This window comes from Rhinichthys klamathensis, unplaced genomic scaffold (assembly GCF_029890125.1).
Source record: "Rhinichthys klamathensis goyatoka isolate OS25496 unplaced genomic scaffold, OSU_Roscu_1.1 h1tg000358l_1, whole genome shotgun sequence".
Classification (NCBI taxonomy): Eukaryota; Metazoa; Chordata; class Actinopteri; order Cypriniformes; family Leuciscidae; genus Rhinichthys; species Rhinichthys klamathensis.
In genome coordinates, this window is record NW_026606867.1 from 117,651 (window position 1) to 142,469 (window position 24,819).

Genomic DNA, 24,819 nt, shown 5'->3' on the forward strand with positions numbered 1-24,819 from the left:
AAATTTACACAGACATGTTGTTCAGATGTGAAGATATAAACCAAAAACATCAAAAATATATAATTCATTTAATTTTTATTTAAGATTCAATTAATTATAAGGATAAATTGATCAAATAAATATAGAAAGACTGAAAACAAGCGTGTGAACGTAGTAGAGCCGCAGTAGATCGCGTTTGTAAAACAATTAAAACTTAATAATAGACAAATGCTATAAAAAGAGAATGGAATGGAGGTACACAGCAAGCTAACAGGCTTGATTAAAAGGACAGGAAAAATTATGCATTAGTGCACAAGCATTCGCTGAAAACCACTGACTACAGTGACTAAAAAATCTTTTACTGCTGCTGTTAATAACTGCCTTATTTAGTGCTTCACGTTGTAAACACCGTTTTAATAACCTGATTTCTGCGGTAGCGCTATTTTAATCCATCACTTATGTTGCGAGCGAACTGATTGCGCAACTTGATGCTCGAGACAACAGACATCCCAAGTCTCCCGGAAGTTCCGGGATTCTCCCGCATATCGATAGCGGCTCCCTGATTCCCGCAAATTAGTTCAAACCAGGTTCAAATTCTCTGAATCTAGAGCGTGCGAGCAAGAGCGGCACGCGAGACAGAAGAGACTCCAAACCGTGTAGCGCACGCGCGCACGACAGAGCGGACAGAGCGGTGTGTGCCGCATCATGATTGGCCTGTTTCAACCAATCACCAGTAAACGCTCCCCGTGACGTAAGCAGACCAACTAATCGATAATGACATTCGTTGACAACGATTTTCATAATCGATTATAATCGATTTTATCGATTAGTTGTTGCAGCCCTACTTTATACACCACTGAACACATAGTTATGGATGTCATATTGCATTTCTGTTAATAGATACTCAAAAATGTTACACACTGCACCTTTAACATTCCCTGATATTGTCACCGTTTTTATGTGCTGTGGTGTGGCAAGTGAATGCTAAAAGTACAAATACTCAAATACAATGAGGTCATATAAACAGCAATGAATTAGAAAATGTTATGCCATGTCAAATTCCTGAATGCAAATCTAGTCACACTAGGCACATATATAAAATAAAGTTTATTGAAATTAGTAGTATTACATTAGTGTCGCAAATAAACACAATGAGTTTGAATTCTTAAAACATTCTTTATATTTAAATTTGAAACTTATATTAGATTACAGAAAAGTTACTTTGAGGAGTCAGTACAAGGATTCCGTTTTTTAAAGGAAATTTTCAAAGGGAAGTCCAGAGAAACCTAAAGACCATATCTTTTTAATACACAACAATAATCGTACACGCTTCAAGGTATTACTGAGAAACGAATCTTGATATCATGTGGTTAAGAAACAAAGCATTTTTATATTCCTATAACTGCTTTAAGGTACTGAAGTTTCTCCGGTGTCTCTAGGACAGGTTGGCCTATGAAGTTCGGAAACCAAAAGAAAACAAACAAAACGACTGACTTCTCAGAGTCCTCCAAAAAAGTAGCGCTCTGCAGAACGCCAAGGAGCCGAACACACACGGGAGGAGATTCTACAAAAAAAGCCTGCAAGAAATTATCAGGTCAGCATACGAAAAAAGAGTTCACATCCAAAGACCTGCCCTCCATGGGGCAAAAAAATAGCAGCCGGCTTTGTAGGTTCTTCGATTCATTAGTCTCCGAATCATCAGAATGCGAATCAAGCCAGCACAAAAAAAAAAGATCATTCAAAAACAGAAGAGAACTACTTCACACAGAGATCCACACAACATTTTTCAACAGCACGCAAGGCTGTACGCAAGAGGGGTTTTCTTCAGGAGGGAAGGTTTCAGAGGGTCACGCAGAACAGAGCGGATAACATCCAGTAGGAGCGCTGCAACAGGGAATAAAGTGACACCTCTAAACTTCAGCAAAGTCCTTCAGCTGAAAACTATCATTCCCAGCAGGCAAAACACACAGCCTAGGATGATGTGCTTGTCCTGAGCTCAGAAAGACGAGGATAAAAACAACTCATCCCATTAAAGCCTGTGTTCTTCAATGCCCTTCTCAGACAGAGAGTGAAGGAAATGGTGAGTTGCAGAAGAGTAAAAAGAACGATGTGGTTGATCAATCCTCGGATATGGCAGCTGGAAGAACTTGTGCATGATGGACAGGTTGAATGAGGGCTGCGCTTAGTCCTCGTCATCGTTTTCGTCAAATTCGTCATCGTCCTCATCATCCTCGCCCATGTAAGAGACGGGGGTCTCGACCCGAGAGCCGCTGTAGTGGGAGTCGTTAGAACTTGAGGCCATCGTGCCGTCTGCCCCACCGTCACTGTCAGAGAAACGGATGAAAGGGAAACATGATGAAAAACAAGACACATAGACTAACTCTTTTAAAAGGGAAAGTTCACCAAAATTAGTTATTTAAATCTCCCTTGTGTCAATACAAAATCGTATGACTGACTTACAAAATAGGGCTGGGCGATATGGCCAAAAAAATCATATCTCGGTATTTTTTGGTTAAATGGTGATATACGATATATATCTCGGTACTTTATACGTTTTTGTATTTGGATAAAGAAAATCTGTATTTATTAAAAAAAAAAATATTTCACATCCTGCCCAATGATATCCTACAAACAATGTTGATATTGAAGGATATGGAAACAATTTACAAATATAGTGAATGTTATGTAGGCTATGCAATATATTATGTGCAAAAAGGTGGTTAAAATCACATTATAAAACGGATAGTTCCGGTCCTTGATTCTGATTGGTTGTTGGAAATCGTTGTCGTTGGAAATTACTCAAACATACACCTGTGACCACATTACATTAGTATTACCAGAGACAATTTATATAGAGACATGCCACTTCCTCAATCCTCAATACAATTATATAGGGAAAACCCGTAATATCAAAGATGGCGGTTGTATGCACATGTACCGCCCCTCCCGCTGGAAAGCCAATCGTCTGCTTTTAACAGTCAAGCCGGGAAACATTTAAGCCTATCGTCTGGTTCCACTGACGCATGCACACAGTTGAGGTTTGCGACAGCGGAGACGATTTGGCGACAGCGAGTTGTGTTGTGCTATGGTGTTGTGTGCAAGATCAGATGGAATCCACATGGAAGAGGGTGATAACAACGCGAAGGCACCTGACTACCAAGGTAGTTGTGGCGAGCAGGACGAGGGCCGTGAGAGAGCGGCACGAGGCCGATGGCGTGATTACTGACGGAGGAGTGGAAGCATAAAAGGAGGAGCGACGACAGTGGAGATCAAGAGAGGAACATGCCTGATTTTATGTTGTGTTTTGTGTGGCCAGCAGTCGTTCGGGGCTACTGGCATACTTACATTTTTGTATTTGTTTATTTTTTAAAATGGTTGAATGTTCGCCGGTTCCCGCCTCCTTCCCATAACATCTGAACCTTGTTACAGTAGTAAACATTTTAAATCGACCACAAATATGTTACCTTACATTCTAAGTATGTGCTGTAGAGCATTCTGGATAGAGACGTAAATGAAGTTGGTGTCGTGAACCCTTGCGTATGCGTAGTAAAAGTATAACCTGTGGGGAAAAAGACGTTTTAAACCTTATTTTGAGGCAAAGTAATCAAACCTTTTCAGCGATTTTTATCATATTTTACTGCTGTTTCTATACATGCAGTTTTTATGTCCCGGTGACCAGTGAAAGTGCAGTTCTGACTCTCTGCCCATTCATTTAGATAGGAGCCTGGTCTTGTTAGTCCGAAATAGCTGCCCGGAGGCGTTGCCAAGATGGCGGCCGAGTGGCATGACTTGCCTAAAAGGACTTTGGTATTACTGCGCAACTGCCGTTTGTGATTCTTTTTTGCTGCATGTGTTGCTTGCTTGGCAACCTCTTTGGAACTACATTGCTTGGCGGAGGAATAAATGTGTTAGTCATTTTATGAATAAAATAAATATTAAAATGAATATTTTTATGGAGTAACCATTTTATAAAAGCAATAAGCCCCGCAAAGCCGTGTTTTACAGTGAATCTAGAACCTAACAACGCCCCTTAGCCATTCTAAATTCACAGTAAAACACGGCTTCGCGGGGCTTATTGCTTTATTGCATTCTAACATTACAATCTAAAAACAAAATGCTAAAAATGATGCTTTTGTTTTTAAATTGACTAAAGGCTAAACTAAAAATGAAAATAAAAACAAAAGCACAAACTAATTATATTAGCGTGCATTTGATTACCCCATTATAATGGTCACTTTCATAAAAATATACTTGGTTTAAAATTCCACATGTGGCACATATATTGTCTCCAACAACAAACATTTTAGCAATATGTTTATTTTAGACAGAATTATTGCGCTACTATTCTATTGTGCTCCGTCTGTTTGGCGCGCATGCGTGCGGCGGAGCTTATTCACGGAAGCTTGAATTTTAGCGGAGATTCACTTGCAGAAGGCTCGTCCTCTCCTGACAGTGAAATGGACATATTTGTTTGACTTTCTAACATTTACAGATGAAGAATATACCTGTGAAATGTAAGTTAGGCACTGAGGAAAGCACCACATCTCAAACGCATTAAACAGCGCAAGTATTTATCTGTCAGTCAGCAACAGAATCTGTCAGAGCATCTGACAGGACAAGCTGCTTTAAACTTGTTAACTATATCTTACCAGTTATTTTGAAGCCCTTAATTTAACATGTTTAGGACAAATTGTACTATGTACTTTCACTGCAGCAGCTCAAACTGCGTCCTCCGCTATTTTTCAGATGTGCTCGTATCAAACTACTGTATCGATATAAACGGTATTGCCTCATTCCATATCGTTTCAAAAATATATATCGATATATCGTACAAACTTAACATACCGCCCAGCCCTATTACACAAAAGAGAAATTTAGCTGAATGTTGATGCTCTTATCCATATAAAGAAAGTGAACAGGGACAGACGGACAGTCAAACTCCACAAATCAAAAAAAAAAAACCCACATGAGTCCATAGTAGAGCATGCTTGCTATATTCCAAGTCTTTTGATAGCTTTGTGGCCAAAATTGAAGCCATTATTGACTTAATCTATTCCACATATTCCCCTCCACATCCATTCCTCATACAAAGTTATCAGATGGCAATCAGATAGAAGAATAAAGTGCATTTTAACTATTATGGACTACTTTTAAGGTACCCTAAGATTTTTGGAGCTTCAAAGTGTCCGCCTCAGTTCACTATTGTATGAAAAATAAAAGAGCATGTTTGGGTGAACTACTTGAAAATTTAATTCCTGATCAGTGAACCCTCAGATTGTACGATTTGTAGGTCAAAAGGATATAAGAGATTGGTATTAGAACCATTTCCCCTCACTGTTAATTAACCAGACAGTCAAAAGTAATACCAGAACTATATTTATCATCATCTCAAGTAGAAAACATCAATTTAATTGAACTCAACTTGCTTTGAAGAATTGTCAAAGCATCCCAGGTTATGGCCTAAGGTTAAATAGTGCACAGTGGTCACTATATTGTACAGGTACACTACCATTCAAAAGCTTGGGGTTAGTAAGATTTTTTAAATGTTTTTGAAGTCTTGTATTTGTACAAAAGCACAAAAAAAGATTAATATTGTGAAATATTACTAGTTTAAAATAACTGCTTTATATTTTTTATACATTAAAAAAAATGGCAAAGCTGCATTTTCAGCAGCCATTACTGTAGTCTTTAATGCCACATGATCCTGCAGAATTCTAATATGCTTATTTGGTGTTAAGGAAACATTTCTTATAAATCAGTTTTTTTCCCAGATTCTTTGATTAATAAGTTCAAAAGAATAGCATTAATTTTAAATAGATCATCTACTTATGAACAATTTATTGTATCACTGCTGAATAAACATGACTTTTTTTTTTTAAATCTTAGCGAGCCCAAAGTTTTGAATGGTAGTGAATGACTGGAAACTATCATTGTGTAACCTAACTCAATAACTACTCTTGCTTCCAACTTCCATCCATTTTATTAATGAACAACTAAAAGGGGCACAACAGAAACTCACCTCCCAACATGAAAGCGGCCTCCGTTAGCAGATGAAGCCCCTGTCATGTAGACATTACTGATAGGCCCCTGTGCCATTTCTGCATGCAAAAAAGTAAGTATTAAATTAAACATTTGATCTTTTGATCACATAAACTTCGATGGGGTGGCCAACTGGCACTAACCTGTGACGTAGGGCTCCAGTGCTTTGGGGACCAAGCTCCTGGCAGTCTTCAGGTCCTCAGCGGAGCACTTACCCACCTCGAGACCACAAGCCATGCCCATGCGCTTCAAAACCTCAATGTCATCGTGAATCTCGAACATGCTATCAAAGTTGAAGAGGTACTCAAACCTGACCACAAATGGAAGTAATGAGAAAAGGTGTGTGAAGTGAGGATCTTTGATTTGCCAGACATGCCACCAACAGCCCACAAGGTTGGCTTTTGAGATCATACTTGTCATTGGAGATGCTGCAGTCAATGACTGTTTTCTTGCTGGTGTTGACGATGATAAAGGGCAGGTGAATGACCGAGTTGGCGGGTGGGGGTCTTTTCGTCTGTTGTTCTCTCTGGCGGTTCCGCTGTACAAGGTTCTTGAAGGCAATTTGCTGCAATTGAAACAATATATTACTTTTCAAATGTTCATCATCAACATTAAATAATTCTTATAAAACAAAAGAGCAACTTCTGACCTGTAAAATAAGTTCTTGAAGTTGCGACTGTTTTTGTTTGATTCTCTCCAAACGTCTTTGCCTCTCCACCTTAAAAAACACAATCAGTTTAAACTCCACTTCAAATGTTGACTACTGTGTCAAAAAAGTTCATCAAAGTTGTCCTCAGACAAGAACAGGGTATTGTTCAAAATTCACGTACAACTTTGAGGAAAGGTTTTGATCCACTCCAAATGTTGACTACTGTAGTTGCCCTACTAATTGTCTAATAGGAAATCTCAAAAAAGGTTAGTGAAATAAAGGACCAGTGCACCCACCTCCAGGTTCTGGCACTCCTGAGCAGAGTTTGTGGGCAGGCCAATCCATTTGATCTCTTTTTTCTCTTTGGAGATGATGTTCATGGCCATCAGCACATTGAGCGCATCGTACACACGCCGTCGAATGTTCTTTTGGTCATACACATGCTGAGAAGAAACAAACACAGAAAGTGAAGCACTATTCATTATGGGATGTATGTGAAAAAGCAACTCTTTAATCGGTTTAAAAAGCTGCACTTCTTCTGCACTCAACAAACAAAGTCGTGGATCAATGTCTGGCCACAGGAAGAGGCTTACCGCATCATTAGGGGAGATATGATTATCACCAGAGCTGAACTCAGCCACAAGCTCATCAGCAACCTCATTGTAGGTTGTGACACCCTTCCGCTGGACCTTCTCACAAACCTTCATGGAGAAATGTCTGAGGCCTTTCCCATTCTTCTCCCCCTTCTTACCCCTCTTCCTGAAGAAAAGCCAGACAAAAACCAAATTATTGCATGATATTTAACATCATGATTAAAAAAAAAATAAAAAAAAATGGTTTGCTGCTGCTTTGTAGGAATTTCCATTATAAAAAAAAAAGTTCTGTAGTGGTACCATGGTACTTCTAGGAAAGCAAATATTTTTCTCTCTATGATTTTAAATATAAGGCGAACTTATAGCCAAATAATAGTTTTTATATTATTGATTAATCCCATGAAAACAAACTGTAAAAACGGTTATATTTTTATATTATTATAATAATAATTCTAAGTTAATTTTATCAACTTGTTTATTTTAACTAGTTGCATTTTTTCTTGCATAGTGCTTTGAGTATAAGAAAAGCCCCTTACAAATACAATTTATTATTATTATAATTAATTGCAATTATGTAATCAACTGTGTACATGTGGATTGTCGTTTTTTTTTATAGGCGACCACCACAGACCATTTAACTCTTTTTAAAGACAAATCCAAAGAAATCAAGAGGCGTTTCCACTGTCGGGTCAAAAAGCGAGTGTGCTAGTGCGAGGGCCAGTCACGTTTCAGTCACTTCTGGGGCTTGATTGAGCCTCATCAGGGCTTCCCCGGGGCCAAAGGCCAGGGGTTTATGGCCCGCCGAATACCCTGGCCCAAAGTGGGGCTTAGGAGTGGACATAAACAAAGGTGGAGCAGAGACTCAACACCGCTGCTCATTTCCCATGTTATTATACCAGGCTACCAGCTAACTTTAACATTTAAGATATTTTAAACAAATTTCAGCTCAAAACTCACTTTCAGACACCAGCGTATGTTTGAAATAACTTTCGATCCGATGGGTATTCTGATCACCATATGATTGCATATAACCATTGCGATAATAAATACACGTTCATGGAAAATACCTCAAGATTGCTTTATTGTAAATGATTCGTCAAATAGCGATGCTGGAATCTTAAGTCTTTAACTAAAGACCAAACGTTCGCTTCTGTCACGCTCATTTGGCAATCTAGCTAGTTTTCAGTCAGCTGGTGAAACGGTGGGGTTGCGTGACGTCATTCTATGTAGGCGTGTTAAGGGCGGGTTTTAGGGTAGCACTGCAGGGCTACTGGCACGACATTGGAAACGCAACTTGATTTGGGCCTCTGTGCTTAAGGTCCGAGGGTATTGGCTACTCCCAGAACGTTGTTAGACCTGAGTCGCACTGGCCCTACAGAAGAAAAGCGGCTAACGACAGAAAAGCACCTGGAACCACAAAATCTATTCCAGAAAGAGAAATGCAATAACGTTATAAAGTAGTATGCTGACTTACCCCGAAGACCACGGAGAGGCTTCCGATGGTTGACTCTGGGTGATAAACTGAGAGCTGGGTGTGTGTGGGCTGTTCATTAGGATCACATTGGAGCCACTGGGCCTCTGAGGTGTGCTGATGAGCTGTGATAGAGAGACAATCAGGTTACAAGATAATACAGCAAACATAATATAAAAAAAAAAGTAAATTATGCTATATACTGAAGTATGATATTAAACATCTTTACAATCATGAAAATCTAAACTAAAAGAGTTATTAACACTGATGTTAAGGAAGGCAAACATTTATTCAGCTAGGACAAATGCAAGCTAATGTATTTCTTTTTTATGCTGGTTACACAAATGACACAGTTCCTATTCTCACTGACATATGGCAAGGAATTAACAGCAGCTGTGAATATGCAGGTGGCTAAACAGCAAGTGTCAGTTAAAGGAGCCAACAATTCCCCTTTTCTAAATGAGTTAAATCCATTTTTTAGTTGTTATGGGAAGCCCGTTTCAGTCTCTGACATGGAAGACATCTGACAAACCCTGATTCTGTCCCCTAATTGAAAGCTGCATCCCTTCCTTGTATATATTAAAGCAGCTGAAAACACAAAGCTACAGGCTCAGACAGAATACATATTCCACAACTGTTCCTATCCCTGAGGAGGAGATACCTCACTCCTTCACTGATTACTGTGAATTGCTCCATCTGGATTAATAAAAACTGTAAACTAAACAGAACCCTTCTTGGAAATCTATTTCAGCCTGAACTGTCAGATCAGAATTCAAGTAATTCTCTTTCTTCATTCAGGAGATGGCAATTGTTCAGCATCCTGCACAATGCAAGCAGCGTCTGAGACTCTAGCTATGCGTAAAACACTAAAAGGGTTAAAGGAACTTTTCCAGTTTTCCATTAGCTCTTCCCATTCTGACGCCTAGCTACTCATAGTTGTTGTAAACGAGAGTCACTTGCAGGGCTCAAAAATAAAAATAGCCTGATGGGCAGGGCCCCAAATGAGAGTTTTGTGCCAGCCGACGAAAGTGCAACTTGTCCTATTTTGCTAATGCCTGGGATTTTTAGTTTCAAAGCTCTAACATTTGTTGATCGTAAAATATATATAGATATATATGTGTGTGTCTTATGCCTTGCTTTGCTGAAACTGCAAGAATGACTTATGATGGTTAAATTAAAATGGATGGAATATTAAATCAGTAATGTTCTGCTCAATTGCCATGAATGATGGTTAAAGCTGTCAAACAGCAACATTATAGTTGTAAAAGGGCTATTCTGCAAGTAAAATGTTGTAGTGAAAAATATATACTGCTATATACTAGCACATAATTTTAAGAACCTTAAATATACACTACCATTCAAAAGTTTAGGGTCAGGTTGTTGTTTTTTTGCTGAAAGAAATTAACACTTATTCTGCAAGGACACGTTAAATTGATCAAAAGTGCCATTAAAGACATTTATAATGAGCTGTTCATTTGAACTTGAATATTTATATATGTGAATAAAAGCTTAAATTAAACCTGTTCGTCATGTAAAGTTATCGGGTCTCTTCAGAAAATTTGGACTAAACCACTCAATTCATATGGATTAGTTTTACAATATCTTTATGAACTTTTTGAAGCGTCAAGGTGTTATTTGGGACAGAAAGCTCTCAGAGTTCATAAAAAAAGATCTTCATTTGTGTTCCGAAGATTAATGAAAGTCTTACGGGTTCGGAACGACATGAGGATGAGTAAATAATGACAAAATTTTCTTTTTGGGGTGAACTATCCCTTTAAGAAGCACAGATGTTTTCAACACTGTCTGATAATAATAATAAAAATGTTTCTTGAGCATCAAATCAGCATTTTAGAATGATTTCTGAATGGCTGCTGAAAATTCAGCATTGCCATGACAGGCAGGAATAAATTACATTTAAAATATATTACATTAGAAAACATTAGTTATTAAATTGTAATCAAATTTCACAATATTACCGTTTTTAAATGTATTTTTGATCAAATAAATGCAGCTTTGGTAGCATAAGAGACTTCTTTCAGAAACATTAAAAAAAATCTTACTGATACCAAACTTTTGAACAATAGTATATAGTGCTATTTTTTGGGGTGGGACCTGTGAAAATATTGAAAGGGCAAACAGAAAAGCATTACATGAAATATATTAAATCAACTATTTTTGAGCCCTGCACTTGGCATTACTACAGTAAGTGATAAACTAGACATTGTCCACAATGCCTGAACAAACATCCGATTAGAGCATTGGCTAAATAACATTGAGGACAGACAGGAGAACCCTGAAAAAAAACTGGAATTGCATGGGATGTGAATAAGGCTAATGGCTGCATTTACATTACATGGATCAAGTGACCCAATTCCCATGTGGCACAAATCAGATATTACCCACGAAAAAAACACATGGATTTCAATATTCTCAGATCGGTTTCAGGCCTCATTCATATGAGGAAATAAATCTGAATATGAATCCGATACGTACATTTGTGTCTGCCATGTAAGTGGACAGATCTGATATTCCCATCAATGAATGTACATCATTGAAAAAGCAATGGTGCCGAATGAACCAACCGTGATCATGAATCTTTTCAATGCCCAGGCTGCAATAAGAGCCCTTTTTTCCTCCACCTTAAGAGACCAATGTTTTGTTGACCTTTAAAGATGGTGGAGAAAGCAACCACTTGTATTATCATTTCGTCTGCATTTGCAAAACGCGCTATTTTTACTTCCTATTCGGCCTAAGCTTTACTGGGTCAGTACGTAGACCTTGGGTTGTTTCACCATGGTGTAAATGCAGATATCAGATATGGGTCACTTTTAAAAGAAGATGTAAGATGGTCGTCAAAAAAATACTCAACAAATCGAAATTGGGCATCAAGACCTGCAGTGTAAATGCCGGCTATGTGATCCAGCCTATCCCTTTTAGTGTTTATGCGACCAAACTCCATTTAAATCTTACCATATGTGGTGCGATGTTTACGTTGGAAGGGCCCAGTGTTTTTGGCAAAAGCTGTTTTCCAACAGTCAATGACTGTGGATGCACCGTTACTAAAGACAGCACACCTGCAAGGGTAGTATTCACAGAAGACATCTTAATGCAGTGCTATATAAGGTCAAGCAGGTGTCTGGGTGTTTGTAAAGCATTACTGTAAGGTCAAACGTCCTTGAATATCAAAATTCAACTGCTGATGCAGTGCACTATTATCTTGAAAAACTTCTAATGTTCCTCTTACCTTTGCCAGGGCTCAAGTTCTGATCAATGAAAACCTTCAGCTCCCCATTGGCCTCAATCAGACCAGCCTGTGGAGAAGATGACCATTCAAACTCATTGACTCACACTATTTTCAGTCGATTACATCTAATAGAGCTAGAGAATACTCACATCTTTGGCCATGATCCCTGGGGCTGAGGAAATAGATGCTTGGTCTAGCTGAAAAACCTGAGCCAATTTTCCACAACAAAATGACTCTGCAACAGAATTGAAAACTGGTTAGGCAAAAGAGCCAAGGACAATCGAAGACTGTAACCAAGGACACAACAAAAATCTTTGTTAGAGAAAGTGACTAATGAGGAAAGTTTACATTTCATTTCATAAGATGCAAAGATCAATGGGATTTCAAACAAGTACATCTCACAGTTTTAGGTGGTTCCTTGATCTATGAACAGAAGTGGCTGGGTCTTTTTACAGTAGGCCTCATTTTTGTCTTCGTGCCTAAACCCCCTGCGAACAAGCAATCATCCAAATTGCTAAATTTTCACAATAAATAACTCAAAGAAAATGTGACACTGGCACTCTGCATGTTTGAAAACCACCATTGGGTCATCAGGATGTTTTAATGGATGATTATTATCAGTTATTACTAAAATATAACTAAATATTACTAAACATACAAAGCTTGATGCTTTGGATTGAAATGAGGCATTTGTATTGCGCTTTACTATGGTACTACTGTACACCCAAAGTACTTTACAATCATATAAGGGGGTCCTCACCTCTTAGTATTTTTGTTTGGAACATCAAACTGCCCATTATGTCTAAACCTCAAGTTAGTCAATATTAATTATTTGTTTCTTGAATTGTTGTATAAAGAGCAACATCATACTTGCAATCATGCTATAGTAGTGAATATCATCAGCTATTCTGATCGTATGCGGATATTCCACACAACAGCACTCTTGCTAGTGAGAATGAGAAATGGACTGACACCCTGTCACAGGTAAAGTGGACTAAAATAAGACTTGAGCCTACTTTCGAGCCCACTTTCAAGCCTAGGCACAGTGTGAATGCAAAGACAATTGGATTCTTTGACACGCAATTCACTTAAAAGGGTTTAAGTTTGCTTATTTAAAATGCGGTCTAGGTAGGAAGCTCACTAGGTTTGAGAGACAACCATAAGTGATGAAAACGAGGCCCGCCGATTTGCTTCCAAAGCACTCATGCAGCTTATATTACCAGACAAAGACCTCGACGAATCTTTCCATCGCTTTAACATCAAAACTTCAGCACGTGCACTCAAAAACCGCATGCAATCTTTTTTAAAACCATCCATATGCAACAGTTCCTGTCGTTTTGAGTAACTTTTTTAGCAAAAGCAATGGGCCTAAAATATAGAAAATATTCATGGTCACTGTCCTAAGTTATAAAAAGCATGTAAACAAAGCAGAACGAGTATCCGTTTTATTCGTTTATGTTTTCCGCTCTAAACATAATGCACATTCGGAGAAGTACTATAATAAAGCGTGTTAGCCCAGTTAGCTAGCTGCCTTTCAAACACGTTTTGGAATGAAACCCAGTTCTAAATGTGATCAAAACGTACCCCACCTGTTTAAATGCGATGAGGTCGGATATTGTGCATTTGCTCGTACCGTTTTGCGAACGGATCGTACTTAAATGGCCATCTGGAAATGAAGTGTGTAAACTTTCCTCTGAACTTACAGTCCTGAAAGCCCTTTGCCTTCTTAGGTGCTGTTTTTGTTGGCATAGCCAGTTAGCAAGAGGACAGAGGAAGAGGAGGTCTGAACCCCATCCCTCAAACAGGAAACAAAGATAAATCAAATAATACGAAAAATAAAATCTCATTAGCAATGACTGATCATGCTTTTGTAACGAGCTTGCATTTGGGAGATGTTTGATTCTAAGATCATGGCACATTCATAAAACCCAAAATGGATGCGGATGTTAGATGCATGCACATAAAAGACGCATGGCAACTGAGAAATCATCATGCATGCTTTCAAAAAGGAATTAAAATTATCTAAATGTTTTATAGAGAGTTTCTGCAGTTTATCTTAAGCACAGTATATTAAAAAAAGATATCTTTAAATGTGGCAACACAGTCATAACACTATAGTGCTGGAGGGTGACAGAATTCATTGCTTCACCACAGCATGAGTTTAGATTACTGAAAATCCTTCAAAAATGGAAAATAACCTATCAAAATAGAGCACACTTGTTTAACAAGTCATCAGAACTAATTTAACAAGCAGGGTGGTTTTGGTTTAATGCCTGGCAGCCATTTTACATGGAAGCTAAAGCAAAGCCAACATGCAGTGATGCTTTAATAGCTTGCTAGCTAATGTGACAGGTCCTTATGATGACCTAAACTACTTATAATCTAGTTCTCTTACACCCCTCACGGTTATGCACAATTAGCAATAGCCTAACCGTTCCATTTCGCAAAAGTATTTCAAAAACACTTTAGAGCGAACATAGGATAAAGAGGTTAAGCTAGCGACCAGGCGAGCTAGTAAGCTAACTTCCACTCAAATCGAGGTCATCTCCGCTTCTTTAATTTAATCAACCTAGGATCTGCATACTATTGTTTACTACACGTCCAGTGTTGTATACCAGTGCTTTTCCGTGCAATGGCCAACCATCACTGAAGATCAGTGCGGATTTCCTATTGCATGGTACTGACAGAAGCACTTGACATGGGTTAGCTTGTTGGCTAACACAAGCCATTTGAGACAGACCGTTTCGATCTTTCACATAAGTGATAATTAATCCGGACCAACGGTTAACAGACTAACGATCATGGAATCCATTATGTATAATAACATAAAGATACACGCTGAGGTTACAGACCGGTTTGGCTGGCAGACGCAGTTATTGCATGCCAAATTATCTTATTTTCAAACGCAGATAAATGACAGCTCCTTTATGCAATGATGAATTATAGATACAGAAAATATCGGTCAAAGCTGTGTACGTGGACTCAAAGCCCCCCCTGGTTTCACTTACGGTCGGTTGCATACGCCTTCAACTGTCTAGTGCTGAATGAATAGGAGCGCACACAGTAGAAATTGCTCCCTCTCTGGGTCTGTAAAACTGAGCTTGGCGGTGTCTACGCCACGGGAAATCTGATTGGGCAGTAATGCGCATGACGTTGGAGAAGCGTGGTACGGAAGGCACGCCCACATGGAATTCTGATTGGGCAAAGCTCTACAGTACCAGACAGTACCCGAGTTAGAATTTTCTTATTGGTTCATTTCACTGGACCCCACCCACTACGTCTGAAGGCGGAGCGTGCGCAGGAATACATGTAAATATTAAAAAGAAATTCACGAATAAAAAGGTTAATACCTATTAAGTATCGTATAAATTTTGCTCAAAACAGTCAAAGACTATGATAATAGCTGTTATCAGTATTTCCAAGTTTAATTACCACTTTCATATCACTTTCTAACGATACATTTGCATTAGTACCCATTACATAAATGCTATCCTATTGATTTTTTTTATCATTATTAGGTAGAGGTGTAAAATGTACCGAGTCCTCAAATTGTAGGCCTCAAAGTAAAGATAATTTATCAAACGTTTTATTAAATTAGTATAGTATTAAAGTATAAGTACCCAGCCAAAAATAAAATAAAAAGTAGGCTAATTTAAAAGTAAAACGGATCCACATTATGTGTATTTAAGAATTTTAAAGTAAAAGTAAACAATTTACTTAACTTTCTAAATTGACTTTTAACAAGAGACAGCGATGTTCTCATTTTAGTATTTTTGTCCTCAATGAACTCAATAATAAAAATTCCACTGGCTGTTTAAATAAAAGGAAAGTTAAACTTATGTGAGCATGGTGGATTGGCTTGTTAGTCACATTATAGGATAAAGTAGAAAAAAATACTACTTTTAATTTTTTAAATCATTAAGTAAAGTCCTGAATTCATATGACATGTATGTAATGGAGTAAAAGAAAAAGTACTTTGTCCTTGTAAGTGTAATTGAGTAAAAGTACAAGCATTTGGTTTAACAGAACTCTAAGTACAAATTCTGCAAAATATTATAATTTGAAGTACTTAAATATTTTGCACCACTTTAGGTCTTTTCTAAAATCCATAATGGAGGCGTGTGGTGTTACGTAAAAAGATGTCAATATTTTGAAAGTATAAATCAGACTGTAAAATGACTGTAATTAATGTGATATAAGGTTGTTTTTGGTTTCAGGCTCTGTGACCTGTTTATCTGTATTCATGCTGCCCCCACAGACAGGACTCTACAGTATGTTTTATACAGATAACTAAATGGAGATGAGTTCAAAAAAGGGTGTCACCATTTTCATGTCACTATCATTCTCTGGGTGGGCATATTTGAAGAAATTATCTAGGTTAAATACTGTACATTTATGAAGGTGGATTTGCTACCTTTGAGAATATAGGCCAAACATAAATACAATTTTGTTATATATTTTTTAAAATATCCATCCAATAAATGAGACATATATCAAACATAATTCAACCTTTATTGCAACAATGAATAACAATGTGTTCATACCTGACTTTAAACACTGTTTGTGTTCACAAATAACTGCACATGTAAATCAGAGAAGGTCTTCCTCTTGCAACATGCTGTGTCTGTTTATTAACCCTCTGGGGTACTTCGGACCAAATGGACCCGAAGAATTTAAATAAAAAAATGTGTAAAATCATAGCTTGATCGGAATGGTCCGAAATTTGGTGACTTTGTTGGTACTTGGTATATGAACACCCAAAAAAATTGGGGACAGGATTTGAATAGTCTAAGTGGTTGTAAAAAAAATGGTCACACTCAGGGTCTTCGGGTCCAAATGGACCCGCCATAGGAAATGAATGGGAAATTGACAAAAATGTGACAATACAGAGTTGTTTTGTGCGTACAATCAACAAATCAGCCACGATCCAGAAAAAAAGCACACAACAGTGAAGGGGTGAATCTATAAAACATCAAGAGTGCAAAACAGACACATCCACACACACACACACACACTTTTATACACAAACACACTAATAAATTCAGATTACATAAATATGTTTTGAATTTTTAAAAATCACAGCTTCATCGGAATGTTACGAAACTAGGTGACTTTTATGGTATTAGGTATGTGAACAAACAAAAAATACTGAGGTCATGATCCAAGCATGCTAAGTGGTCGTCACACTTCTGCTCTTTGGTCAAAAATGACCCCCATAGGAAATGAATGGGAAATTGTCAGTTTTTTTTTTTTGCATACAATCTACAAATCAGCCAGGATGCAGAAAAAAAGGACTCAACAGTGAAGGGGTGAATCTCTAAAACATCAAGAGTGCAAAACAGACACACACACATACACACACACACTCACACACACACACAAATGAAAGCTAATTTTGGGAAATGTCTGAAATAAAAGCAATTATTCATCAATGTAAGACATAAAGTGCACAGCAATGAAAGCATGAGTCTGTAAGCCATCAAGGTTGTAAAATAGACAAACTCACACACACAAACAGACATAGGGTAATGTGAAACTGTAACAGAGAATTGTGAAAATATGTGAAATCAAATCAATGAATCAAATAAGTTAGAATTAAGTTAGAATTAAACATTGGGTAACAAAATGCTTTCCATTTGTTCTCTTTCTAATGCAATGTTCAGGTTTGACTGTATTATAAAGTAAAACTGGCAGTTCAAATTACCATTTAAACCAAACAAACAAACAAAAAAAAGACAAAAAATAGTCTTTGAGAATCTGTTATTATATTTTAAAATCAACAACCTGAAAAACATTGTCAAAGATGTGCAAAACTCACAAGAATTTTGAACCCTTTCTACAGAGAGCTGTAAATCCACTAGTGGTAAAAATGTGCTATTGCGTGATAAAAATGCTCAGTGTGTCCAGCAGATGGCATCCATCTCATTTCAAAAATTGTTTTCATGAGGCCTAGGCTTGACTCTAAAATGAAATACAGCTTTAAAAAAAAAAAAAAAAAAAATACATATTTATAAAAAAATTATATTATATTCAATGGGGAAAAATGGGTCATAATTATTGCATAAATATTAATTATAAATCATAAAATTTTCTCAAAACACCAAAAAATAAAATAATTTTTTTTATAAAAAACAAGTAAAAAAAAATATATGTGATTTTCTTTTAATAAATATGAATCAAACCCTTCCGGACCATTTGGTCCCGAAGACCCTGAGTGTGACCCTGAAATGAAGGACCCCAGAGGGTTAAGAGTTACTGAAACACTTTGAGCAGCAGGTAATATGACACTCAACATAAATGAAAAATGAACAGACCTGAATAAATATAACAAATAGTACTTTAAACACAATGTCATCCACATGGGGGTTGAGGAGATCCCCCCCCCCCCCCCCCCCCCCCCCCCCTTCAATAAACCGCTTTGAATGCTAAGAAAAGTGCAAATGTAACAAATGATTATTTTGTATTATTATAATACGTTCAAATCAGTCTGTTTTGCTCTGTACACACTAAACAACCAACGCTGTTATGTTATCCACTCAAAGGTTTAGCCATACTGCACTGGTCAGCTGAACATGCTCGAAAGTAGGTCATAACCATGTTAGATTATGCTGGCAGAGTCTGCAGATTGTGCTACTGAGAGATGACAGTAATAGTATTATAACATTCAGAATTTTCCCATATGATCTTTATTAGATTTTACATTAATTAATCCCCCCAGGCTAGTTTGTTTAACTCTGTAAAGCCAGACATATGAAATAATTGTCCGAATAATAGGCCTAATACATTTGTTTTTAGAACATCAAATCATTTAGACAAAATCTAAATAAAAGTAAGCAAATGTGTTTTATGTTTTGTATTTTTTTTGATGGCCCATATGATACATTTAGAATTTGGAGCTCACACTCAAGGAGGAAAAATGGTTCTGTTGTTGTATTATTATGGCAAAAAGGTAAGATTGAAGATAAATCAACGAGATTTTTATAACGGTATCAGACAACTTATATAAAATGCATATAAATCTCGCTTATCACTAACTCACCATAATGTTATTTAAGACGATATTCAAATGCTTAGTTTCATTACCAAAGCTCTGTGGGGGAAATATAATGCAGTGACAATGATGATTGAGAAAATTCCTCAAAAGCCTTGTATCATATTTGACACACACATTTTAACATGAATGTTGAATTAACATGTTGAATTAACATGAAGTGAATGTCCATCTTGCAATATAAGGCTACTAAAAATATAAAAGTTGTTATTTGTTTACTTCATACAAATCATTAAAGATTTTTAGAATTATACTAAAAGGCCTTTCACTTATTAAAAAAAGTAGCCTATGAACTATCAATAGTAGAAGGAAATAGTAAGAAATAGTAGAATACTACAATACCAATACCAATACAATACAATACCAACACTAGTTGAAAATGTATAATCATAGACAGAAGGAACTACTGAACTCAGGTTTAAACAAACTACAACTCCCAATACTTCACTGTTTCACCGCGCAGACTCGTTGGAGTTCTAGCGCATTCCCTTGATGCCTACACGCATGCGCAGTCCTACATGGGAGCATTGGGTATCAATTTGGTCAAACAGCGGGTGATAAAATGGTAGGTGACATAGAATTTAAAAATATATCTTTCGTTTTATGCTTCTGTGTTCGACGGAGAAGATCTGGCAAACGTAGATATTCCACACCTTGTACCAATCGTTGTCTGCGCGTGTCGCACCGAGAATGCTCATAATAATTGTGTCTAACGTTATGTTTTGTATGTGCAGGAAGGTCAGTTGTTGATATTTAGGGAGTTCAGCGTGTACCTTTCCGCTTAGGTGTTCTGGAATCATATCCTGTGTAATGCATAAAGCATACGAGAATGAATATTATTCTGTGCTTTAGCCAGACATGCATGCTGTTAACCCTGATGTTCTGTTGAGGGTTTTAGAGACCCCAAGCCCCTTTTTAATACATCAAAATCGAACCTAACATTGAACAGGTTAACCGTCATGACTTTTCCTAAATGCATGCGATCTGATTCTAAACAAGATTTTACTTTGATGACACGTTTTCATTGTTTTACATTCAAAACAAAGCATCTGTTATGGTGTCATTGAAACCCCAAGTTAAAAACCCGCACTGATATTGATATGTCTACTATTATTTCACACATATACAATAGGGGCCTCTGGGACCCCAAACAACCAGGCAGTAAATGTCAGCAGAACAGGGAGGTTAAGTGTCATCCATACCAAGTCCATGAAATTTCAAACGTCAGTCTTTTAGCCCTGCCTTTTTAACCCAGCCCTCAATAGTAGCCTGGTTAGTTACCAGATTGTAATCTTGAGTGGGCTATCGAACTTTTTGCACAATGTGTTCTGGTTCTATGTCTTGTGATGGCCTGGTCAAAATGGTTCTTTTGAACTTGTTTAAAGAACTAGAGTAAAAACAGCTTACTGTGCATCGATGGAAATAACTGTGGGGTAACCTGGTTGTTTTGCACTGGCCGCCCTGAGCTTGCCATCTCATATTACATGCCAAGAGCAAGTGGCCTGTCACAGGTCCTCACATGCTTGGTGCTTCAGACGAAGTTGCTATAACCGGTAGAATGTCCTTTTGTATTGACACATTGGTCTGGACGTTTGCTCAACGCTTTGTTTACGGTTGTTCCAGTTGTCAGCTTTAGTCTTGTGCCTGAATGTTTGCAATTTTTTCTCTCTGTATGTTTGTTTGTGTCTCTTTCTGTTTGTACACACTGCTGAGTGTATTCCTCCGTCTGTCTGAGTTCATGTCTGAGGGCATATCTTTTGTGTCCACACAGCATAAGCTAAAATCCTCCCAAAAGGACAAGGTACGGCAGTTCATGTCCTTCACTCAAGCCGGGGAGAAGACCGCCGTATACTGCCTCACTCAAAATGACTGGAAACTAGAGGTGGCCACCGACAACTACTTTCAGAACCCAGATTTGTACCACAAGGAATCCATGAAAAGCTCGGTGGACCGAAAAAAGCTGGAGCAGCTTTACAATCGATATAAAGGTGAGTTTTTCTAATTCTGATATTTATTATGCCTTCTGTTCTGTGCCTGAGAGTACCATTGCATGCTTAAAGGTGATTGTTTTTACTCGTTAAATAAGGCTTACCCATAAAGATATGGATATTTAAAAAAAAAATATCTATTACTTTTTACTATGATTTAAATGTAAAGCTATTTTAGTTTTCTACACAGAGTGGGTTACACCCTCATGGGGGCTGTCATTTTGAGATCACGCGACCAGCTGTGTCATGCAGTTCCACTGAGTTACTAATAATAAAAACAACAACTTTACTTTATATAGTTCTTATCCAGTGCTTAAAGTCAGCATGAAATAGAAATACACCCTATATATTTTCTAAGTGCATCTTAATGATCTTATTGTGAAAAATTCATCCATGGTTATGTTTTTTTTTCTTTTATTTTCAAAATGTCATATCTTTTCTGGTGAATTTTTTTCTGGTGATATATGGCAGGCTTCTCGAATCATTTCGTCCTCATAAACCCCCGGCTCTTACAGTCGACTGTAAACTTACATTCAAAACCAAGTCCCCACCACACTTTTTTTCCCCGATAATCCTTTTCACTCGGATGTACGTCACAATATGGAAGAAAAGATCTGTTGTTGCAACTTTAACCAAACAAAAATGTAATAGAATAAAACTTAGAATAAAATGTATGTTTGAGTGGAAAAACAAAATGTCTAAACAAGCCGTTCCTGTTAGAGCAATGAAACAAGACCTGCAGGTCGAGGTCGCACACACCACAGAGCGAAGAAAAAAATGTCTGGACCTTCATAAACAAACTTCATGCATTCATGTGTTATTATAAAGCCCAAAACCACTGGGATGAAGAAGAGCCAGCAAAACCTAAAGAAAAACTTTCTCTGTGCACCTTTAAATGTTGAATTCCTCACAAAAATGTTTGTTTTGCTGAACTAACATTATTTTTTAAGTGAGCTAGATGTTTTTTATTCTCCCTCAGATCCCCAGGATGAGAATAAGATTGGGATTGATGGAATTCAACAGTTCTGTGATGACCTCAATTTGGATCCAGCGAGCATCAGTGTTCTGGTTGTGGCATGGAAATTCCGTGCAGCAACACAGTGTGAATTCAGCAAAAAAGAGTTCATTGATGGAATGACAGAACTGGGGTGGGCTATGAAATCATTAATTTATTAAGTCATTATTTTGACAATATTTGGGTTGTGTGGCAGCATTATCATTCTGTAATAATGAGAGGTTTTGGAATATTACACATAAAATGTCCTACCACCTGACAGAATCACTGAAATAGTTTCTGTGACAGTCCTCGGCTCTAATAGCCACAGAAGAATGGTCCCAATTGAAATGTTTGATGTCTCTCAAATGATTTTGCATGTTTGGATTTGCTAAGTGAAGCTGTAGTTGAAATTGTCAGAATGGAAGTCAGGTTTAAATCGCTAACAGCAAGTTTAGTATACATCTTTGTGTATGAATGAATGACATGTATATGAGCCAGTGATTAGACTGACTAATGATGAACCTAAACGTTTAATTTCTTCTTCAGCTGTGACAGTCCAGAGAAACTTCGAGCTCTTCTGCCCCGATTAGAACAGGATCTGAAAGACAGCGGAAAGTTTAAAGATTTTTACCAGTTCACCTTCAATTTTGCCAAGAATCCTGGACAAAAAGGTTTAGGTAATGGCACCTTAATATTTTTTCTTTCTGCATTTTTGTCTCTTCAGTCTGAATAAACAGTTGTCTATATTATTGGTTTAACTGTCTTTTTCCATTACAGATTTAGAGATGGCAGTAGCATATTGGAACCTGGTTCTGGCTGGACGTTTTAAGTTCCTAGACCTCTGGAACAGATTTTTATTGGTAAGTCATAGCAGCATTGGACTTTTGACCCTCTTTAGCACTCAATACAAATTAAAATGGGCTTTCTGGCTGCTACGCAACACATTAACCACATAGTGGAATAATTTCCTTTAGCAATTAATTTAGATGCTTCTCTAGTCTCTGCCCTTATTTTGCGCAGGAGCATCATAAACGATCAATTCCCAAAGACACGTGGAACTTGCTTCTGGATTTCGGCAACATGATTGCAGATGACATGTCAAACTATGATGAAGAAGGTGAGACACATCATTCATTTTTGTTGTATTTTGTGAGCTAATATGCTGCTGACTGAATTTTTAGTGGTTGGTTTTAGTATTTTTGAAGTTCTACTGTAAATTGGCTGCCTTTATTCATGGATTATGATGGATTTTAATCACGTGACCTCCTGTTTTGTTTCAGGAGCATGGCCTGTTCTCATTGATGACTTTGTGGAATATGCTCGGCCAATCGTGACAGGATCAAAACGCAAAACTGTATAGTAATGCTACCATCGGGCGAGAACTCGCACCTTGGTCGCCTCATTGACTTTGTAGTTTTTTTAAAGACTTGTAAGCATTATAAGAGAGAACTAAGAGAAACACTTGAACCCGACAAGCTTTGCAAACGGAAAACAGGATGGAAAATACGTCTCAGACTTCCACACACCACACGGGAAGGACAAGAGCACGAGACTCAAGATTTCTGATAGAGCCATCAAATGCACATGGCCAGCTATATTTGCACTGGCTACTCATTTCTAGCCCGAAACCCTTGGAGATTTTGGGTGGATATCTTTGAACCTAGTACCTCATCTCCATAGCAATCAGTGTCACTCTATAGGGCAGAGTCTTCATTGCGTACCCACTCCTTACAGTCTGAATTATGGAATAGTCTCTCCAGTTTTGTTTTAGATTATGTACCCATCTGTCTGGGTGTGTATCTCATGCAGGACTTGATGCTGATCATGTCGGCATTTTAAGCCAGGCGTTCATGGGCAGCACAGCATGCAGCTCGCAACACCAGCACTATTGTTACAGTTGTAAAATACTGTATCTACTGCGGCAGTATGTACAGAGAGAAATGTATTATCAGTAATGTTTTATTATATGAAATACGAGACATATGAAAGAAAAGCGTGGTCTAAAAAAGATGCCTCCATACCATGTTCTTGTGTGATTTTAGGTCAAACGTGTCATCTGCCCTGTTGCGGAACTTGTAACAACGCGGTTCAGTGTTACACCTTTTTTGTTTACCAGATTTATGTTAAGAAATAAATTATTGCCCTTTACTTTCTTCTCAATCTACAACAACCCTGTTATTCTTTAACAGGACTCATATAATAGCCTTTGACAACAAGAGGCTTTGCTAGCCTTCACTTTGAAACATTCTCCCATCAGTATCACAAATTCAACACACTTATGAATCAAAATAATCATTCCAGAATATTAATATCTCACTTCATAAATCACAATGCTTCAAACTGTTTTGCAATTCATCCTGCTGCAAAGCAACCCAAGAACATGATGGTAGGGATAACTGCATTTGGGTTGTATTTGGTTTGCACCAAACATTCAGGACATTGAGGTTAATTTTAGTGTAGACCACAATTTTCTCCTAAGAGCTTTCAGGTTTGTCACATGGCTTCTAGCAAAAAACAGGCATGCTATAATGTTCATCTTTTTCAGAAGTGGTTTCCTTCTCACCAAAGAGAGTGCCAAATCTGCAGTGTTGAAAATATTGATGTCAGACAAAATGCTCTGCAACGCTTTCAGTACTGTATCTGGCCTCTTGGTCACCCGTATGACATCTTCCCTGTTTTTGTGTATTGCTCATGCTTCTTTCATCCATTCTGTTGAACTTCCATCCACAATGAACTTAATGTGTGTAGGGATATAAAGAGCTTTGCTAATAATATAACTTTTTGTAGCTTTTTTAATCCTTTAATTAA

At 37.6% G+C, this 24,819-nt stretch overlaps 2 protein-coding genes across 6 annotated transcripts; one reads left to right on the forward strand and one right to left on the reverse strand.

Annotated features, from left to right (window-relative positions):
• Positions 1–1,707: 1,707 nt before the first annotated feature.
• On the reverse strand, positions 1,708–15,095 carry tfdp1a (transcription factor Dp-1, a). Of its 3 annotated transcripts, none has more exons than XM_056232996.1 (12): positions 14,984–15,095; positions 12,125–12,210; positions 11,976–12,042; positions 11,702–11,805; positions 8,735–8,856; positions 7,261–7,426; positions 6,964–7,110; positions 6,668–6,736; positions 6,432–6,583; positions 6,162–6,328; positions 5,999–6,077; positions 1,708–2,303 (listed from the first exon to the last, which is right to left on the reverse strand). In XM_056232996.1, exons 2-12 carry the CDS (start codon positions 12,134–12,136, stop codon positions 2,162–2,164), a joined length of 1,227 nt encoding a protein of 408 aa, XP_056088971.1. In that variant the 5' UTR covers positions 12,137–12,210; positions 14,984–15,095; the 3' UTR covers positions 1,708–2,161. The 3 variants fall into 3 exon arrangements, with proteins under 3 accessions (XP_056088971.1, XP_056088972.1, XP_056088970.1); XM_056232997.1 differs by lacking the exon at positions 14,984–15,095 and adding an exon at positions 13,679–13,751; XM_056232995.1 differs by lacking the exon at positions 14,984–15,095 and adding an exon at positions 13,565–13,737.
• A 4,384-nt stretch (positions 15,096–19,479) lies between these two features.
• On the forward strand, positions 19,480–24,159 carry dcun1d2a (DCN1, defective in cullin neddylation 1, domain containing 2a). Of its 3 annotated transcripts, none has more exons than XR_008803741.1 (7): positions 19,480–19,591; positions 20,798–21,014; positions 21,994–22,162; positions 22,558–22,688; positions 22,789–22,871; positions 23,010–23,128; positions 23,292–23,319. XR_008803741.1 is itself a non-coding variant. In XM_056232887.1 (7 exons), exons 1-7 carry the CDS (start codon positions 19,589–19,591, stop codon positions 23,369–23,371), a joined length of 780 nt encoding a protein of 259 aa, XP_056088862.1. In that variant the 5' UTR covers positions 19,480–19,588; the 3' UTR covers positions 23,372–24,159. The 3 variants fall into 3 exon arrangements, 2 of the variants coding, with proteins under 2 accessions (XP_056088862.1, XP_056088863.1); XM_056232887.1 differs by having other exon boundaries at positions 23,032–23,128; positions 23,292–24,159; XM_056232888.1 differs by lacking the exon at positions 19,480–19,591 and adding an exon at positions 20,475–20,579 and having other exon boundaries at positions 23,032–23,128; positions 23,292–24,159.
• The last annotated feature ends 660 nt before the right edge of the window (positions 24,160–24,819 follow it).